This window comes from Delphinapterus leucas, chromosome 2, assembly GCF_059928025.1.
Source record: "Delphinapterus leucas isolate spDelLeu-1000000601 "Yukka" chromosome 2, BTC_Dleu_Yukka2, whole genome shotgun sequence".
Classification (NCBI taxonomy): Eukaryota; Metazoa; Chordata; class Mammalia; order Artiodactyla; family Monodontidae; genus Delphinapterus; species Delphinapterus leucas.
This window is the reverse complement of record NC_143130.1, coordinates 23,876,634-23,894,723: the sequence shown is the minus strand read 5'-3', so window position 1 is coordinate 23,894,723 and position 18,090 is coordinate 23,876,634. Positions and strand designations below refer to the sequence as shown.

Sequence of the window (18,090 nt, the reverse complement as noted above, 5' to 3'; positions counted from 1 at the left end):
GCACTTAGTGGGTGTGCACTGGACGGAGGGTGTGGAAAGCAGGGTCAGAATCCACCAGGTCGAGTGAGGGCACTGCCAAGGCCGAAGGGACAGCAGTCTGCGTCTGGGAGAGGAGCCTCCCAGGCAAGCTGCATAGAGACGTGTCCCTCTCAAGTGCCAGGGAATCCTGCTTTCTAAACTGAGCCCTGGCAGTGGCTCCCTCTTTACTTGTGGGAAAAGCGCCCACATGAAATTGCACGTGGAGCAAAGCCAGGCAGAGTGGGCTGCCCTAGGCTCCCAGCCGTGGGGGTGCTGCCCGGGAGGGGCCATGCATCTCCCACCTGGTGCTGGGCCATGGGATGTGTCTGCATCCTCTCCCTGAGAGTAAAGAACCAGACCTGGAGAGAAGGACTCCTCATTTCTTTGCTCCCCTTCCCCAAAGGCCTGTGCGAATTAGTTTATAAGCCCATTCCTATTCTAGAAAAGTGTCAGGAAGCAAGAAGTATACTTTTCACACTAATTCGAAAAGATATGTGCACCCCAACGTTCACAGCAGCATTGTTTACAGTTGCCAAGATACAGAAGCAACCTAAGTGTCCATCAACTGACGAGTGGATAAAGAAGATGCGGTACACAGTGGAATATTACTCAGCCATGAAAAAGAATGAAATTTTGCCATTTGCAGCAACACGGATGGACTTGGAGGGCCTTATGCTAAGTGAAATACGTCCAGAGAAAGACAAATACCGTATGATATCACTTATATATGTGGAATTTAAAAAATACAACAAACTAGTGAATATAACAACAACCAAAAAAAGCAGAGTCACAGACATAGAGAACAAACTAGTGGTTACCAGGGGGAAGGGGGAAGGGGCAAGAGAGGGGTGAGGGAGTGGGAGGCACAAACTATTGGTGTAAGACTGGTTCAAGGATGTGCTGTACAACACGGGGAATATGGCCAGTATTTTGTAGTAACTGTATATGGAGTGTAACCTTTAAAAATTGTATTTAAAAAAAGCAAAAAGAAAAATTGGCCATGTGCCCAAAAAGAAAAGAAAAAAGAAAAAGAAATAGACTTTTCATGAGCTTCATAAAGACCACACTCCTGTGGAAACTCTCAACCAAGTAAAGATACGGGCAGCATCAGCTTCGTTTTGGGAAACTGAATTCTGTGCTGTGAGCCAGCGTGGAGAGCAGCCACCTACCTAACAGGCCATGGCAGTTGCCAGAAAGGCCTTGGCCGTTGGCGACGTAGAAGCCCAGGTGGTTTCGCTGGTAGGGGGCTGGCTTTTTGTAGAGGTGGAGGAGGATGACGAAGGCCACGTTGCCCTGGATGGCGATGGTGACCTTGGCATTGGCGGACACCGACACCTCCAGCCCCTGGCTCCCCACGGCCGCGCTCTGGTTGCAGGGGAGGACCAGCCTGTCCCCACCATCCACGATGACTCTGGTGGGCGTGATCTCTAGGTAGGACCTCTCGGGCTTGTTGACGAGGATGGTGATGGTGCGGAAGTAAGTGCGCTGTTTCTTGTGGCCGTTTGGGGGAGCGGGGGCCCCGATCAGCTCTCCGTTCACTGTCACGCCTTGAAGGCGGGGGGGAAGAGAGCAGTGGTTAGAAAAACTACCCCCACTTTCACGAGAGGGCTTCTCATCCGAATTTCCTTCCTCTCTTGTACCTCTAGAACCAAGAACTTCTGCTCACACGTAGGGACTACTCAGTGCCCACTGAATGAAGGAAGGAAGGAATGAATGCATGAAGGTATGAGTGATTTTTGACCACCGTCCTGGGTAGGAGAAGCTGATGTAGGTTCGGGTGAAAATATCATAAAAAGGGGGTTGACATATACACACTACTATATATAAAATAGATAACTAATAAGAACTTGCTGTATAGCACAGGGAATTCTACTCAGTACTCTGTAATGACCTATATGGGAAGAGTCTAAATAAAGAGTGGATAGATGTATATGCATAACTGATTCACTTTGCTGTACACCTGAAACCAACACAACATCGTAAATCAACTATATGCCAATAAAAATTTAAAAGTGAAAAAAAGATAAGTAAATAAATAAAAATTCTAAAAAAGGGGGTTGACATGTTTGTCTGCTTTCGTTCCAGTGTCTGGTTATAGTTCCCCAAACTCTTGTGTGGCCCTGACACGGTATTTTCTTACCCATCAGTTTCCACTGCTCCTGATTTGGAGACCCTGGGACACCACTAAGCAGGGGGGTAGAATGCGAAGGTTAGGGTTTTCTTTTTTCACTCCCAAAACTCAAGTTCTTTCACTTTCTAGGCAGAACTCACCAGAGTCCGCATGATCAGAGACCAGCCTCAGGATGTGCCCAGGCTGTCCATCGATGTTGAAACAGACCGTGAGGTTGCTCAAGGGGAAATCCACAACAAAATGGGGGTCTCCATCCGCTTCCAGAGCAGGATGAGAACGGAAGAGAAAAAGAAAGAAAAGACATTTATTGGACACCTTCTCTGTGTAAGCACTCTTCTTCTATTTTCTCATGAGTTATTGACTTAACCCTGTCAACAACGGATCCTCCGTGTCTGCGCGAGGAAGGTGGAAAGTAAATATTTGAATGCAGGTCCCCTAAATTCAAATATGATGCTCCTGTCACCACACTGCAGTCAAACATAGACAACTGAACTTTAGAGGGAAGCGGGGCATCACCCTACACTCCCCATGACTACTGAGCTCACATTCTTCAATTCCCTGTGTGGCTTCCACTAATCACTTTCTTCCCCCTTTGCCCTCCCCAGTGAAGAGATGGGGATGAGAACTTCCTGTCCTGTGACCAGAGTGCCTTGGCCCTTGAGTCATTCACGGCGCCAGATGGACACAGCCCTTGCGTGAGTAGTAATGACCAAGCCCAGTTTAGGGCTGGTGAGAAGTAAAGGACACAGAGTCAACGGGAGGTCAGGTGGTGCAGCCAGCGATGACAGTGGCAATCCCTCCTCTGGGTCCTACCGCCTTTACTACTCTCAAATTTGTGTCCGCGGATAAGACCACAGAGTTTCGCTGGCCCCTGTCCCTTACCCACTCTCCTCATTTTTGCCTCTGCTAAAGATGAACAGTCTTGCCTCTTACGGTACAGACGAAATATTTCCCAAGAGTCTATGTCAATTCTCTTTTCTCGCGAGACTGGAGCGTTAGTTTCTAATTTGTACACCAAACACAATGTGTTCCTGAATTCCTCTCTACTTTACGTGTACATGTATGTATACGCATTCGTATATGGTGGGGGGTATGCGCCAGGAGTTCAAGTGTTTTCAAGCTACAAGCCAATTAATGTTCTTGGTGGAACTGCTGAAACACCCTCTCTGTCCCCAGCGTGACTCAGAAGGGCCTTTGGAAGAATCTGGTTCAACTCACTGTAAAGTGCCTCAAGCACCCAGTGAATGGCAACTTAATAAAGAAATGCAAGGTACTGGTCTTTTGTAGGTGAAAAAAATAACACCCGTTAAAGATAAAAGTCCATATTTTTGGCACTCTGTGGGTACGAATATAACTACGTGACAGTTCTCTGAGAGTTCCTTGTGCTCATACCATATTATTTCTACTCAAATCTTCCAAATCCCTTTATAAGGAAAGATGCTGCCTGCTCCAAAAAAGAGAGGAGAGGTCTGGAAGTCATTACTCCATGCTGTATCCAAGAGCAAAGTTTTCCTGCATTCCATAAAGCATGTGTGTTCAAAGGAACAACACGCTACCCACTGGAGACCACGTGTTTCCTCTCCCCAGAGCTAACCTCCAGGTTGTCCTGGGCTATGTGAACCTGGACGCCCAGCACGTCGGCAGCAAGGCAATAAGAAAGACTTACAAAGGCAGATGTGTACATTTGAAGAATAAAAACCAGCCCTTGTGTCCTTATTCCATCCAGATTTTTATTATAATCCCAGGAATATGGCCAAGGGAAATTTTAGGGTATTGTTATCTGGTCTTCCCTTCTAAAGCCAAGGATCATGAAAATAATAAAATAATAATGTTTAAAAACCTTGCATTGTCACAGATATTTGTAACACCAGAAGCTAGAAGCAAGCATACTTCAGATCTCTAAAAACAAACGTCTTTCCAGCTCAATCATGACGCATGTGTAGCTCTGTCCATCCACCCTTCTATCAGGGCTCCTGCCAGGCTCCTCAGGGCTGTGTTACCCATGGGGTTTATGTGATGGTTTAATGACGATCCTGGTTTTGAGAACTGCCCCACGCTGCCTGTTTGCACTAAATAAATATGGGTCCTCACATCTCGTCCTATGAGCTGATGTTCTAACTGGCTTCGGGAAATTCCTGGTCATCCGCTTCCTAAACGTTTCAACTCTCAAATCAGACACCAGCACATTCTTTCCTTTACCTGAGGTTTTGGAGACTTTAATCCTTGGGTTGTATGGTTTCTTGAGAGCAGGTCCTGGAGAGGAGAAGGAAGAGATCCACCACCGTTATTCATTAAAGGGGAGGAAGTGAGAGGTACAGAGGGCTGAGAGGAGTCAAGTACAGCTCTCAGATACGTTTGTGACAATTTAAACACATCTCTTTTAAAGGAGGCTCTTGGCCTCGCAACACAAAGTGAAGGTGTAAATGACGAGGCGTAACTATTTTATTCCGCTATAAATTAGATAATATTCTTCTTGTCTGTGATTTCTGTGTATATCATAGGAGAAAATATTCTATCATTCTTAAGGTATAGTTATGGGGGGAGGGGGGAAAGCAAAGTTGTTTAATGGGGACAGAGTTTCAGGTTTGCAAGATGAAAAAGTTCTGGAGATCTGTTTCATAACGATGGGAATATACTTGACACTACTGAACTACACACTTAAAAATGGTTACGATATAGAGAACTGACTGGTGGTTGCCAGCGGGGAGGGGGTTGGGGGAGGGATGGAGTGGTAGGTTGAGGTTAGCAGATGTAAGCTTGTATATAGAGAATGGATAAACAACAAAGCCCTACTGTATAGCACAGAGAACTATTTCAGTATTCTCTAATAAACCATAATGGGAAAGAATATTACAAAAAAAGAATATAACTGAATCACTTTCTGTACAGCAAAAATTAATGCAACACTGTAAAGCAAGTATACTTCAGTTAAAAAGAAAGAATGGAAAAAATGGTTATGATGGGAAATGGTACGTTATTTGCAAAATAGCAATTTAAAACAACCAAAAATATACAAGAATGTAAAAGAAAAAGATAACGCGATAATCCAGGTCTATAGCCATGTGTGTAAGTACAATTCACAAAGCAGCAGGCAAAAATAAACACTCAACTAAAGAATAACCTAAAAGTAAATTACTTTCTGTCAATAAAATAAAATTAATATCTTATTTCAAATTGTCTATATTAAGATTATGCTCCTCTTAACTGATTTTTGCCCCCCCCAGAAAATGAAGATCACAGTATCTCAATGTTTTTTGTTTTGTTTTGTTTTGTTTTTTTGCGGTACGCGGGCCTCTCACTGTTGTGGCCTCTCCCGTTGGGGAGCACAGGCTCCGGACGCGCAGGCTCAGCGGCCATGGCTCACGGGCCCAGCCGCTCCGCGGCATGTGGGATCTTCCCGGACCGGGGCACGAACCCGTGTCCCCTGCATCGGCAGGTGGACTCCCAACCACTGCACCACCAGGGAAGCCCTCAATGTTTTTTAAGTGCCCCCTTCTCCAACTGGTTCCTTGTCAGCCAGACACAGACAGAATCAGGCCGACCACGAAGGCGGAACGACATCTCAGTCTGAATGGCTGCTTTGAGGAGGCTTAAATTGTCACAGACACTCAAAAAAATCATAAAATTAAAACTAAAAAATCACCTTCAGGGAAATCTTATGTCTAACAAGCCTTCGGAGCGATCAGTCAGTTATTCCCTCATCTGTGTTCTTGGCCTTCTGAGTCTCGTGTCATTTGAGTTTGCTGTCTCCTGAAGCTGTTGAGATTTGAGTTGCTGACACTGAATCAAGATGTTACTCAAAAAGCCATCTTCCCTGGTTGTGGCATGGATCTTGTAGCATGACCTAGCAACATCATGCAACTTACTTTTCATCCTTTTCATCAGAACAAATATTGTACTAGTTCTGCCAAGACGAGTTCCACTCTTTCTAAAAAGGCAACATATCATTTTTCACCCCTACGTCAGGTCTGAATTTTTCAATAAATTTCTAGTTCTACACTCCTCATGGGAAAGGGTATCTCATATGTGTAGAGCACTTATTATATACCAAGGCCTCTACACATTTAATCCTTGCAACAACCTTTCAGGGAAGATATTACTATCTACATTTTACAGGTGAGGGAATGGAAGCTCAGAGACGTTCAGAAACCTGCCCCAAGCCACACAGCTGGCTAGGAGGAGCCGTGAGCTGAAACTCTGTCTGGATCCTAACCGTATGCTCTCCCTACCATGCCCAGGTGATTCTCAGAGTTGAGGATATGAGGATCAAATGAGGCCCAGGGTTAATGTCAGTTCCCTCACCTTAGGACGTGTGCACCTGACAGGAAGTTAAGAAAAATGTCACACATAAAAAAGTGCTGTTTTCCATAAACAGATTTTACTGAGAATATAACCCTCTGCTTTGGTTGAATTACTTTTCCTGTCCTTTTCCCATTCCTGGTGCTACTAATTTCCCCCTGACAAATGGCACTGAGACAGATAATAAGAATTTCTGTTTAAACTCTGGATTCTCCTGAGAATCCAGAACTTAGTTCCTCCTATATAATAAGATCTATAATAAAATAAAATTTTATTATTTTATTTAATTCTAAACAAAATCATTAAAATTTAAAAAATAAAACTTTAATTTAGAAAATTATAAGTAAAATTAATAAACTATGAGTAAATAAAATATATAATAAAATTTCATTTCATTTTCTCTATAAAATAAAATATTTTGTTTTCTCAGGAAAATAATATCAAGCGTATGCATAAAATGACATAATTGAAGTACTTAAAATATAGAAAGGCATTTAAAAATGAGTATTTGTTTACTTGTCTGTTCATCCCTGTGCCTCCAATAATGCCTGGTTCACGGGAGGCACTCAATATTGATGATTTATCGATAGACTGGCTTTACTTTCTCGAATTTCTCTATAGAGATCCATGGTTTATAACAACACAAACATAAGCTAAGCCACTCTCTGAAGGCTAGGAGCTGCAGGTAGAGAACATTGTTTATAAGATTTATAATACGAGAAAGTAAAACAGACGACCTTGGCCTGAAAAGGAGCCAGAAGGGCCATCCCGAGAGTGCTCTTACCTGGCTGCAGGTGGGCGCCCCTCAGGCTCTGCATCACCGTTTCGGGCCCTGTGGCCGCCGACGTGCCGTAGGCGTCCTCCAGGGTCTCTGTCCGCGGTGCTGACTTGAGCGTCATGGAGGTGAACGGAGCGAGGAAGCGATGGTTCACGGCCAGAGCCTGTACCTCCTGCCTCAGCCGCTCCCTCTCGGGCTGCTCATCACTCTGCAGCCAGGAACTCAGCAGCTCCTTCAGGGTCAGGTAGCTCCAGAGACGCTCCAGGTGGTTCGGGTGCTCCTGGCCACCCCCCTTGGGCCTGGGGCTCCCCGGGACGTCGTTCCCCATCCTCCGGGGTTCCACAGGCACGTCCTTCTTGAGTACGACAAACTTCTTACTGTTGCTGGCTGTGACCTCCACGTGCAAGCGGTCCATCTCCTTGTCCACCAGCTTCCCCGCGATGATGATCTCGGAGCCATTGAAGTAGTTGGGGAACAGGGTCCTGGTGGCATGCTCTACCAAGCCGGGTGGATAATCCACGCGGATGTCCGAGAGGAGCGGGGTCCTGATCTCATCGTAGAACCTGGAGAGGAGGAACAGAGAGGGAGAATCGGGGCCTGCACTAGCTGCAGGCAGGTCACGTCCCAGAGGAAATCACAGGCTGTCTTGTGGGGGGGCGGATCTGATCTTAGAAGCAACCAAGTCCAACATTCCACCCAGCAGAACATCTCAGACAGGAGGCCGTGCAGCCGTAGCTCGAACACCACTGGTGACGGAGAACTTGCTATCTCACAAGCTCCCTCGCCGTTCGCCAGACTTAAATTCTGGTTTCCTCTTCACCCCAGAACATAGCAGTCAGCGACCACTTTCAACTGGCCATTGTGCTTCAACATAAAAACACGATCATTGTAACTAGCAGGCAAGGTGGAGCTGACGTTACCTATCCCACCTCCCTCTCAGGGTGGAATTAGAGTAAATACAGGCATAAATTGTTTTAGTGCACTTCAAAGACCTAGCATCTTTTAGCAATAAAGTATTTCTCAGTTAAGGCATGTACGTGACACTACTGCACACTTAACAGACTACAGTGTGATGTAAACATAACTTCTACGTGCACTGTTAAAGCAGTCCACCTGTGGGACTCGCTTTACTGCAATATTTGCTTTATCGCTGTGGTCTGGAACTGACCTGCAGTATCTCTGAGGTGCATCTTGAGATGAGGAAGTGCTCTGAAGTGTCAGGAAGATGGTTATAACCATAAGAGCTAACAGAACACCTGACCTGTGAAAGCCGCCCTGCCAATATTTCACGTAGGTTTTCTCCTTAAATTCTATCATCTGACCAGGATCCTCACTTCACAGCTGGGGAGACCGAGGCACAGACAGTCTTAAAGCCTCAAGTCACAAGGCAGGACCAGAACGTGAACCCAGATCCACCCAGTTTCAAGACCCATGGTGATGTCTCCCATGAAAGAAGTGATGATCAGACTCGGGGTCCGTCCTCACGTCCGAGCCTCCCGCTGAGCCTGCCCCCCGCCCCGAGGACACAGACAGACCCACGGACCCGATGAGCTGGGCGCGGGCGTCGTGGTCCTCGTGGACGTGCCGTGTGAGCCCACAGTTCTCCAGGGACAGCATCTCCAGCAGCTTGAAGTCCACATCGGCCCCGATGCCCACGGTGAAGATGCAGACCCGGCCCCGGGCGGCCTCCCTGGTGTTGTTGAGGATCTTCGGGGTGTGGGTCTCCCCGGCGGTGGGCTTCCCGTCTGTCAGGAAGATGACCAGGGACACGCTGTGATCCTCGATGTCGTTGTGGGCCACGAAGTCGTTGAGAAGCCTGATGCCCCTCTGCAGGGCCCCGTTAATATCCGTGCCTGCAGGACATAGAACAGGACACCTGAGGAGCCTCGCCACCTCCTTTACCTGGACACACCTTCTCGGGCCCTTAACGGGCACCTGCAGCAGTGACGCATGGGGAAAGCAGCCACCTGCATTCCTGGGGTGACTCCATGTCACAAAGACTGCTAGAAACTTGGCAAATGACTAGGAACAGCAGAGAATTATATAACCTTGTCCTGAAGGTGTCTGATGGCACCTCAGCTTAGGCGTCTCCACTCCCTTAGCGTGAACGGTTTCTACCTCCTTTTTGGAGAATCACTTTGGAAAGGGAAGGAGGGTGCTGGGTGCAGGGATGCAGAGAAAGCAAGCGCCCCAGAGGGAAGGGGACGGCAGAGGATGAGGAGGTGGCAATGCGGAGACCATCACGGTGACCTCACTTGCGTCCTGGGGCTGGAGGGTGCTGCTTAAAGCCCTCACTTTTTTTTTTTTTTTTATTGCTGTCATCTTTCCTGCTTCCTGCCCCTTCAGGATCACCCCTGCTTGTTAGGACCCCACCAGGTGAAGGCTTTCAAGTTTACACCTCCTACCCCTGCCGTCTCTAATTCAGACACGCTTGTCATTGCAGCTCTGATTAAAGTCAGGGGACAGTGTCTGTGGGAGGTGCTGGACAGGTATTTTGCTTGGGGGATGGAGAGACGGATGGCTGGTGGAAGTCAAAACTGCCAGCTAACGTGAGGTTTCTGGATTAGCTGAGAATTTCATTCAACTCTGCTGCTGCTGTTCTACCATCGCCAAGAAAAACTGAGAGTTCTTACCGCAGCCGTGAATACGTACTTCCTTTTTCTGACTCCACTGGGTTTTTTTTTAATGGCCTTATTGACATACCAAAAATGTCACGCATTTTGGTCGCTAGGGATTTTTTTCTTTTTTTGCCAAGCTGCACAGGTATGCAGGATCTTAGTTCCCCAACCAGAGATCCATCCCATGCCCCCTGCACAGGAAGTGTGGATTCTTAACCACTGGACCACCAGGGAAGTCCCAAAAATTTCACCCATTTTAAGCACACAATTAATGATTTTTAGTAAATTTATGAAGTTGTGTACCCATCACCACAATCCATCCCCCTGACTGGAGTGATTTTTATCTCCCTGCAAAATGTACCATATTTGAGTGAACCAGACAATTTTCCCCACTGCTTCACATCCTCCAGAATTTCTGGCTAAAATACATATGACTGTGACTGTGCAAACACATTGATAATTCGTTTTAAGATGTACACATGGCCCGAACGTAAGGGAAAGTTACAGCTGAAACAGTATTTAACGTTTCTTTGGGTTCACTCACTTGCCTTTCTGAATGCCCAGCCTAGTTTCACGCTGCCTCTGGATATGTGGGCATGAACCAAAATGCAGGTGTTTATTTTCTCTTTAACCTAGAACGTAACAATGATGCCAAATCTCTCACTGCATTTTTTTTTTTTTCGCGGTACGCGGGCCTCTCACTGTTGTGGCCTCTCCCGTTGCGGAGCACAGGCTCCAGATGCGCAGGCTCAGCGGCCATGGCTCACAGGCCCAGCCGCTCCGCGGCATGTGCGATCTTCCCGGACCGGGGCACGAACCCGTGTCCCCTGCATCGGCAGGCGGACTCTCAACCACTGCACCACCAGGGAAGCCCTCTCACTGCATTTTAAAGCCCAGGAGAGCCCAGGCAAAGGACACACTTAGCTTTTCTTACACAAGACACCAAAGCACAGCACGGCTTGGTACTGAACGTCCGTTAAGTTGGGGCATCTCCCGCACGCTTAACAACGGCAGGGGGGCTTTCTCCCCAGGGAGCTGACACAACCATTCCGCCAAGAGCTCCCCCAGGGTCATCAAAGGACCCAAGTGCACCAGCAAGAGGGATCACTTGGGTAAAATGGCCATATCTGACACCTAGAGAGGACTTCCTATGTGCGGCCACTGTTCTAAGTACTTTAAACATTTTAACTCATCTCATCCTAATAACAAGTCCATTATTATCCTCACTTTACAGATGAGGAAACTGAAGTATAGGGAGGTTAAATGACTCATAGCTGGTAGAGCTGGATTCAAATCCAGACAGTCTGGCTTCAGAATCTATGCTCATCTCCTGAAATGACACTTTTCTGAGAGAAGTAGATTAATTTTCTGTTCACCTGCAGAGGTTGGGACGATGAAGTACCAAGAAAAAATAAAGGAAACCAATAAGGTTTCTATAGTTTAGATTCCAAAATACACACAACTGTTTTCTAAAGCTTTATCTCCACCTCCCACACACAAAGGATTCTCATAGCAAGCAGAACCATTCAAATAATTTTAATGCATATTCTTTGAGTATGCACTGTAGGTCGGGAGCTATGACAGGAAACAGGGGCTAAACAAAGATGAAGGAGAGTTTCTTCCCTCAAAGACTTGACCATCTTGTCAACTTCCTGCTGTAGATCATCACTATAATATTAAATATAACCTTTCATTTCTCCTATCAACCAGTAAAACATTAACTGGATCGTGTTGTTGTAGAGACTGGTAGGAAATCCCATCTGTAAATCGAAATTCCATCCAAACAAGATCAAGTCCCAAATGAAGTTCATTTGGGAAACCAGAACTTTGCCTTGGGTGGAAAATAACAAATATATGAGCAATGAGAAACTCAGATGGAAGAGGATGGACAGAAATGGGTGTTTTCTATGTTTCCAGGTATCCAAAGCAGAATTATCTGAGACACCCAGGAGATGGTGTCTCTACAGGGGCCTTTAAGAAAGGTGTCAAAGGGTCAGGTTCAGGTCCAATAAACACTCCAATACTGAGCACCTGCCACGCATCCACTGTCCTAGTGATGGATGTAACAGCAGAAGTCAGCTCTGTGTCCAGGGTTGAAGGAACTCACATCCAGCACGGTTGGTAACACGCTGTTCTGACTCTCTAACCTTTTCCCGCGTCTGCGTACTTACCTCATCACGACCCCCCAGCCAAGTGTGCAAAACCTCAGAGTCCTCCCCTTTCCACCCAGAGCACCGCCCAGGCCATCTGGGGTCCAAGGGATCTAACGGCTCAGGAGGGCAGCTTCACCTGCTGCTTCCTAAGGTGCTCATATTCAAACACACAAAACACTGAATCATCCATTTGGCTTTCACTCCCCACCCCAAAACACAATTTACAAAAAGAGCTGCATTGTTTGGGATCCGTGAGATAAACCAGGAAAGTCTCCAAAACCTATCAGGTATTTCCTCCCCCGCTAACTTACTTGACCATCTTAGTTTGGGGCCTGGAAGAGGAGAAACAAGCTCCTGGGAAAGCTCTCCCCTGTTATCTCCTTTCCTGTGATTAGCGTCAGCTTTCAAACCCTCGTCTCTGGGCAGAAAGTTAGCTACTCACGTATCCCGTCGAGGCGAATGGGCAAAGCAGGATGCGCGTTTACCTCCGGTCGGTGACATGTGGTGAATGTAGACTTTGCCGTCTCTGATATTGTTGGGAGTAACTGACACCAAATGGTCCTTCCACACTTTGACCCGGTTGGAAAATCCAATGATATTGAAACGGTCCTGGGGTCGGAGGTCATGCAGAATCGTGAAAAGGGCATCTTTGGTCTAGGCAAACACAAAAGCAAAAACAGTCACGTCTGAGCGCATGAGTCCACGTGTCCCCTGGCTTGGAAACTGCACACCGGGGACAATCCCAGGGTTAAAATTAAGTGCCTGCTACGTAAAGGGACTCGGATAAATGTCAAGGAACTTTGTCACCTAGCTGGAAAAAAAACCATCATTAATATGTTACAATTTTATATAAGACACGAATGGGTGTTTCATATATGAACCATCACATCTGCTGGAATCCACCAAGGCTTGATGGAATCCATCAAGCTTCTGTATCTTTCACCACTGCTATTCTCTAGACCTGGAATGTTCTTCCTTACTGCCTCATGCCCTTGTTTCATCTGACAAGGCCATCGTCATTCAGAACCCAGTTAACATGCTGTATTCTCTATTTGCAACATTTTCTAGCTCCTCTGAAGAGAGCGCACATCTTCTCTCCTGTAGGCTAGCACTGTCCTCAATGTACTCACATAGAAAAGTGCATATTACCCGTCATGACTACAGTCTGCTTCATGCCTCTTTCCCTTCCTCCAGTGTCAGCTCTCTGAAGGCAGGTGCATCTATTTTCTTATCACCCAGAGCAGAGGAGAACTCCTGACACATAGGAGGCGCTAGAGAGAAGTTCAGAGGATGAACGAACGCATGGACACTTCATGAGTTATAGATGAAGGGTACGCATAATAAATACCACTGGAATTTAAAAGAGAATGAAGCACTGCAGGCTGGAGTGATGTGAGAAGGTGTCACAGAGAAGGGGGAATTGAGGATGAGACTCAAAGGAACTGGGTAACTTGAGAGACGAGGGAGGGCATCCCAAAATGAAGCAAAGGAGGTCAGAGAGACGGCTAGAGGAAAGCAGAGAGGTGACACAGGTGAGTTCCGGAGATGCTGAGCGAATGAAAGGTGTGCAGGTAAGTCAGACGTGACTTGTGGAAAGAGGAAAGAAACCATCGGAAACTGAAAACAGAAAAGCTCCAGGACTGCAAACGAAGCAACCAACAAGGGATTAATCTCCACAATATACAAACAGCTCATGCGGCTCTATAACAAAAAACAAACAACCCAATCAAAAAATGGGCAGAAGATCTAAATAGACATTTTTCCAAAGAAGACATACAAATGACCAAAAAGCACATGAAAAGATTCTCAACGTCACTAATTATTAGAGAAATGCAAATCAAAACTACAATAAGGTATCACCTCACACCAGTCAGAATGGCCATCGTCAAAAAATCTACAAACAATAAATGCTGGAGAGGGTATGGACAAAAGGGAACCCTCTTACACTGTTGGTAGGAATGTAAATTGGTACAAGCACTATGGAGAACAGTACGGAGGTTCCTAAAAAACTAAAAATAGAGTTACCATGTGATCCTGCAATCCCACTCCTGGGCATATTATCTAGAGAAAACCATAATTCGAAAAGATACACACCCCCCAATGTTCACCGCAGTGCAATTTACAATAACAAAGGCATAGAAGCAACCTAAATGTCCATCAACAGAGGAATGGAAAAAGAAGGTGCGGTACATATATACAATAGAATATTACTCGGCCATAAAAAAGAATGAAGTGATGCCATTTGCAGCAACATGGATGGACCTGGAGACTGTCATACTGAGTGAAGTAAGTCAGACAACTACCATGTGATATTGCTTATATGTGGAACCTAAAAAAAGGGTACAAATGAACTTACCTGCAAAACAGAAATAGTTACAGATGTAGAAAACAAACTTATGGTTACCAAGGGGGAAAAGGGGGGAAGTGATAAATTAGGAGTTTGGGATTAACAAATACACACTACTATATATAAAACAGATAACTAATAAGGACCTACTGTATAGCACAGGGAAGTCTACTCAATACTCTGTAATGACCTATATGGGAAAAGAATCTGAAAAAGAATAGATATATGTGTATGTATAACTGATTCACTTTGTTGTACACCTAAAACTAACACAACATTGTAAATCAACTATACACCAATCAAAATTTAAAAAAAAAAAAGAAAAAAGAGAAGCTCCAGGAGCCTGGACAAGAGTTTCTAAAACAATCAACTCGCTATTGTGAGCAAGCACTGCCTTCTCTAAATAGCATTATTTCTAGACATTGAAAGAGATGTGGCATATGAGGTATGAGGTAGGGGATGCTCATTACATAACTGCCATGTAATGTCATTGCCATGTCATTGCCATGACCTCTGCCACCCTTCACAGGGGTGAAGAGCACTTCACGGTAAGGGCAGGAGGGCTGGGGTTCACCCTGGATCCATCACTTACTACCTGTGTGGCCCTGACAGATAAAGACAAAGAAATACTATATGATATCACTTACACATGGAATCTAAAAACAGAACAAAACCCAAACTCATAGAAAAAGCCATCAGACTTGTGGTTACCAGAGGCACCAGGTGGGGGCTGAGGGAATTGGATAAAGGTGGTCAAAAGGTCCAGACTTCCAGTTACGAGATAAATAAGTCCTGGGGATGTAATGTACAACGTGACGACTACAGTTAACACTGCTGTGTGGTATATTTAAAAGCTGTTATGAGAGAAAATCTGAAGAGTTATCATCACAAGGAAAAAAAAGCATTTTTGATCTATATGAGATGAGGGATGTTCACTAAACCTATTGTGGTAATCATTTCACAATAAGTGAAACCATTATGCTGTACACCTAAACATACACAGTGCTGAATATCAACTGTATCTCAATACAACTGGGGGGAAAAGATTAAATGACAAAAAATTAATGGCTCCATTCTCTGAGATCCTCTCTCAGCACACACATGTATTCTGCATTTATCATACTGCATTATCATTATTTCCTCAAGCCCTTTCCCACTTCAGGATCTCTTCACCTGCTGTTCCCTGTGTCTGGGATGCTCTTCCCTACAGTCTGCATGACCGCTGACCCCTCTGCATCCTTTAGTTCTGGGCTCACTCGTTTCTCTGTCCTCTCAAGCCCGGCACCCTGCTTCTCTGCCTTCACAGCATCGATAGAGAGCATGTCATTACATATCTGTGCATTTACTCGACTGTCGAACTCAGCTCCACGCCTCCGAGAGCGGGAGCTTTCTCTGTTCCATCACTCCTGTGTCATACCCGGCTGTGCCTGGCCACACGGCAGAGTCTTGATACATTTTTCCAGAAAAAAGTGAATGGTGAATGAACTGTCCATCTGTCACGCTAGACTCCACAAAACAGCTGTCCCCTTGCTCCTCCTCACCCAATACAACAGTTGGCGCATTGTGGGCTGTCAGTGTGTCAGTAAATATCTGTTGAATGAGTAATTGAGACAGAAAGAAGGAGAGAGAGAGGGAATTCTATGACGTGAATACAAAGGAAGTAAGAGAGACACAGCCCCTATCCTTGAGAAGCTAAGACAGGGAACACTGAGAAGGATGATATGCAGGAAACAAGAGCTGAATGATGGATAGCATTAAAGCAAAAATAAATAGATCAGATCATGACAATAAACAGATGTGGGTGGAATGCCCTGAGCACTGATGCTGACGGAATTCCTGGAAGCATGCCTCACCTTGACCCCTCATCCTTCCTTCCACTCAGAGCCAACACAACCCCAGCATGAGCAAAGACGGGCTCGGCGTCATTCTCAGTCCAAGAGTCTAGACCTCTGCGAAGTCTGAAGGTCCACAACTGGGAGGTGACAGATGGGACCACAGCAAGCGGTGGCCATCCCTGAGATGACACAGTTTGGAGCCCGACACTAAGGCAGGCACTTGGAAATGTTCCCGCTGCTGGGGCTCAGAGCTGGCTGAGCACCCCAGGGTGCAGGCTGGACCTGGGGAAACTTGTTAGAAGAAGGCTGCCGTTTGTTTAGCTGCTGGCATCCTTAGGTTCCTTAAATAGAGTGCTAAAGCCCTCGAGAGGGGCTGGCCTGGCTCCTTTGATGATTTTTTTCCCCATCGTGATGGATGCTCTGCTTTAGGAATAGTCCTTCGAGCCTCTCCACCCTCCTCCCCTGAGCTCAGCAACGACGGGTTTCTTATGACCTTGTAAGGCCACAGCTGTAACTTATCCTCATGTGCACCAGGGCAGGCAGACCCATGGGCTCCCAGTGGCTCTATTTCCAATTGCCTTAGAACCTTTGGTCTCCAAGGCCTCATCCAAAAGACCTGGGCAGAAGGTGCTTGGAGCCACCACCATCCGTTAACCCTTTCTGAGCTCCGACCGTCTCCTTAGATGGCGGGTGGCCTGGGGAGCTCTGTGTTCTGTAGAAGGCTGAACAGGCAGGAGGAAGGTAAGGGTCCAGATAGAAGAGTAAACGTGAGGGGGCTTCAGCTGATACTTCTGCACCCTGTGTTTATACGCTGAAGATGAACAGAAACCTGGTCAGACTTTTTCCAAGAGTACAGCCCAGAAAACAGGGTAAGCGCATTCCAGAAAGATCAGAGAAAGCCCAGAAGGGCAGAGAATGTACAAGCCAAGCTGCTTTGAAGGCCTGAGCTACCCTGAAGGTACCAATTGATCAGATCCACTCCCTGTGGGTCCCAGAGGGCAATCTGCAAAGACCAGTCTGTACATGTAACGAGAAGGGCTCCTTATGACATCCCAGGTTGTGTTTGGACTGAAGAAAGATACAAAGGGTACACAGATACAACGAATAGAGGAAAAACTTATTATTCAGATAGAAAAGAAGCACCTTGGCCTGGAAGGAGCATTTAGACAAGATTCCTTTTAATCTGAGCCACATAGAATCACAGAGAACAGGGATGAGTCCCTGCCTGAAACTATTCCATGGTGAGGAACGCTTCTTCCTTTTTTTCCTAAATTTACTTATGTATTTTTTATTTTTGGCTGTGTTGGGTCTTCGTTGCTGCGAGTTGCGGCGAGCGGGGGCTACTCTGTTGCAGTGTGCGGGCTTCTCATTGTGGTGGCTTCTCTTGTGGTGGAGCACGGGCTCTAGGAGCGGGGGCACGTGGGATCTTCCGGGACTAGGGCTCGAACCCGGGTCCCCTGCACTGGCAGACGGATTCTTAACCACTGAGCCACCAGGGAAGCCCAGAATCCTTCTTCTTATAGGTACTTTCCTTGGGTGGAAAGGAGGGGAAAGAAGTATTCCCTTTGAAAACTGTCTTAGAAGTTAATTTCAGTGCTACCTTTGGTTTATTATTCACTAAGCCTTTTCATCTCTGTCCATTTAAATTCTTTCAGGTGCATGTGAATAAATAAAGATGAGCTCTCGGTTTCAGATTCTCTATCCATTCAACATGGTTGGTGATGGTCCCTCTTGCTCTAGTGGGTCTTCAGGAAGCAGAACTCTGTAGGCTTCCCTGATGGTGTCTGTGGAAAAGCGCAGGGCTGGGCCCCGGGAGGTACAGCCCCCTTTTCACCCTTCTCTCACGCTGCCCTTCACGAGGGCTGCTCCTGGGGAAGGGAGTGTCTGCGGGCAGCTCTGTCCTGCGGGCTC

General features: G+C 46.3%; 1 protein-coding gene across 1 annotated transcript in view; it reads right to left on the bottom strand.

Annotated features, from left to right (window-relative positions):
• ITIH5 (inter-alpha-trypsin inhibitor heavy chain 5) overlaps window positions 1-18,090 on the bottom strand; it is an 83,843-nt gene that overhangs the window by 11,482 nt on the left and 54,271 nt on the right. Inside the window, exons 8-13 of the mRNA XM_022580257.2 lie at window positions 12,483-12,651; window positions 8,770-9,079; window positions 7,233-7,789; window positions 4,349-4,402; window positions 2,290-2,406; window positions 1,188-1,565 (exon numbers count right to left, since the gene is read on the bottom strand). Coding sequence (XP_022435965.2) covers window positions 1,188-1,565; window positions 2,290-2,406; window positions 4,349-4,402; window positions 7,233-7,789; window positions 8,770-9,079; window positions 12,483-12,651 — 1,585 coding nt within the window. The remainder of the gene's footprint in view (window positions 1-1,187; window positions 1,566-2,289; window positions 2,407-4,348; window positions 4,403-7,232; window positions 7,790-8,769; window positions 9,080-12,482; window positions 12,652-18,090) is intronic.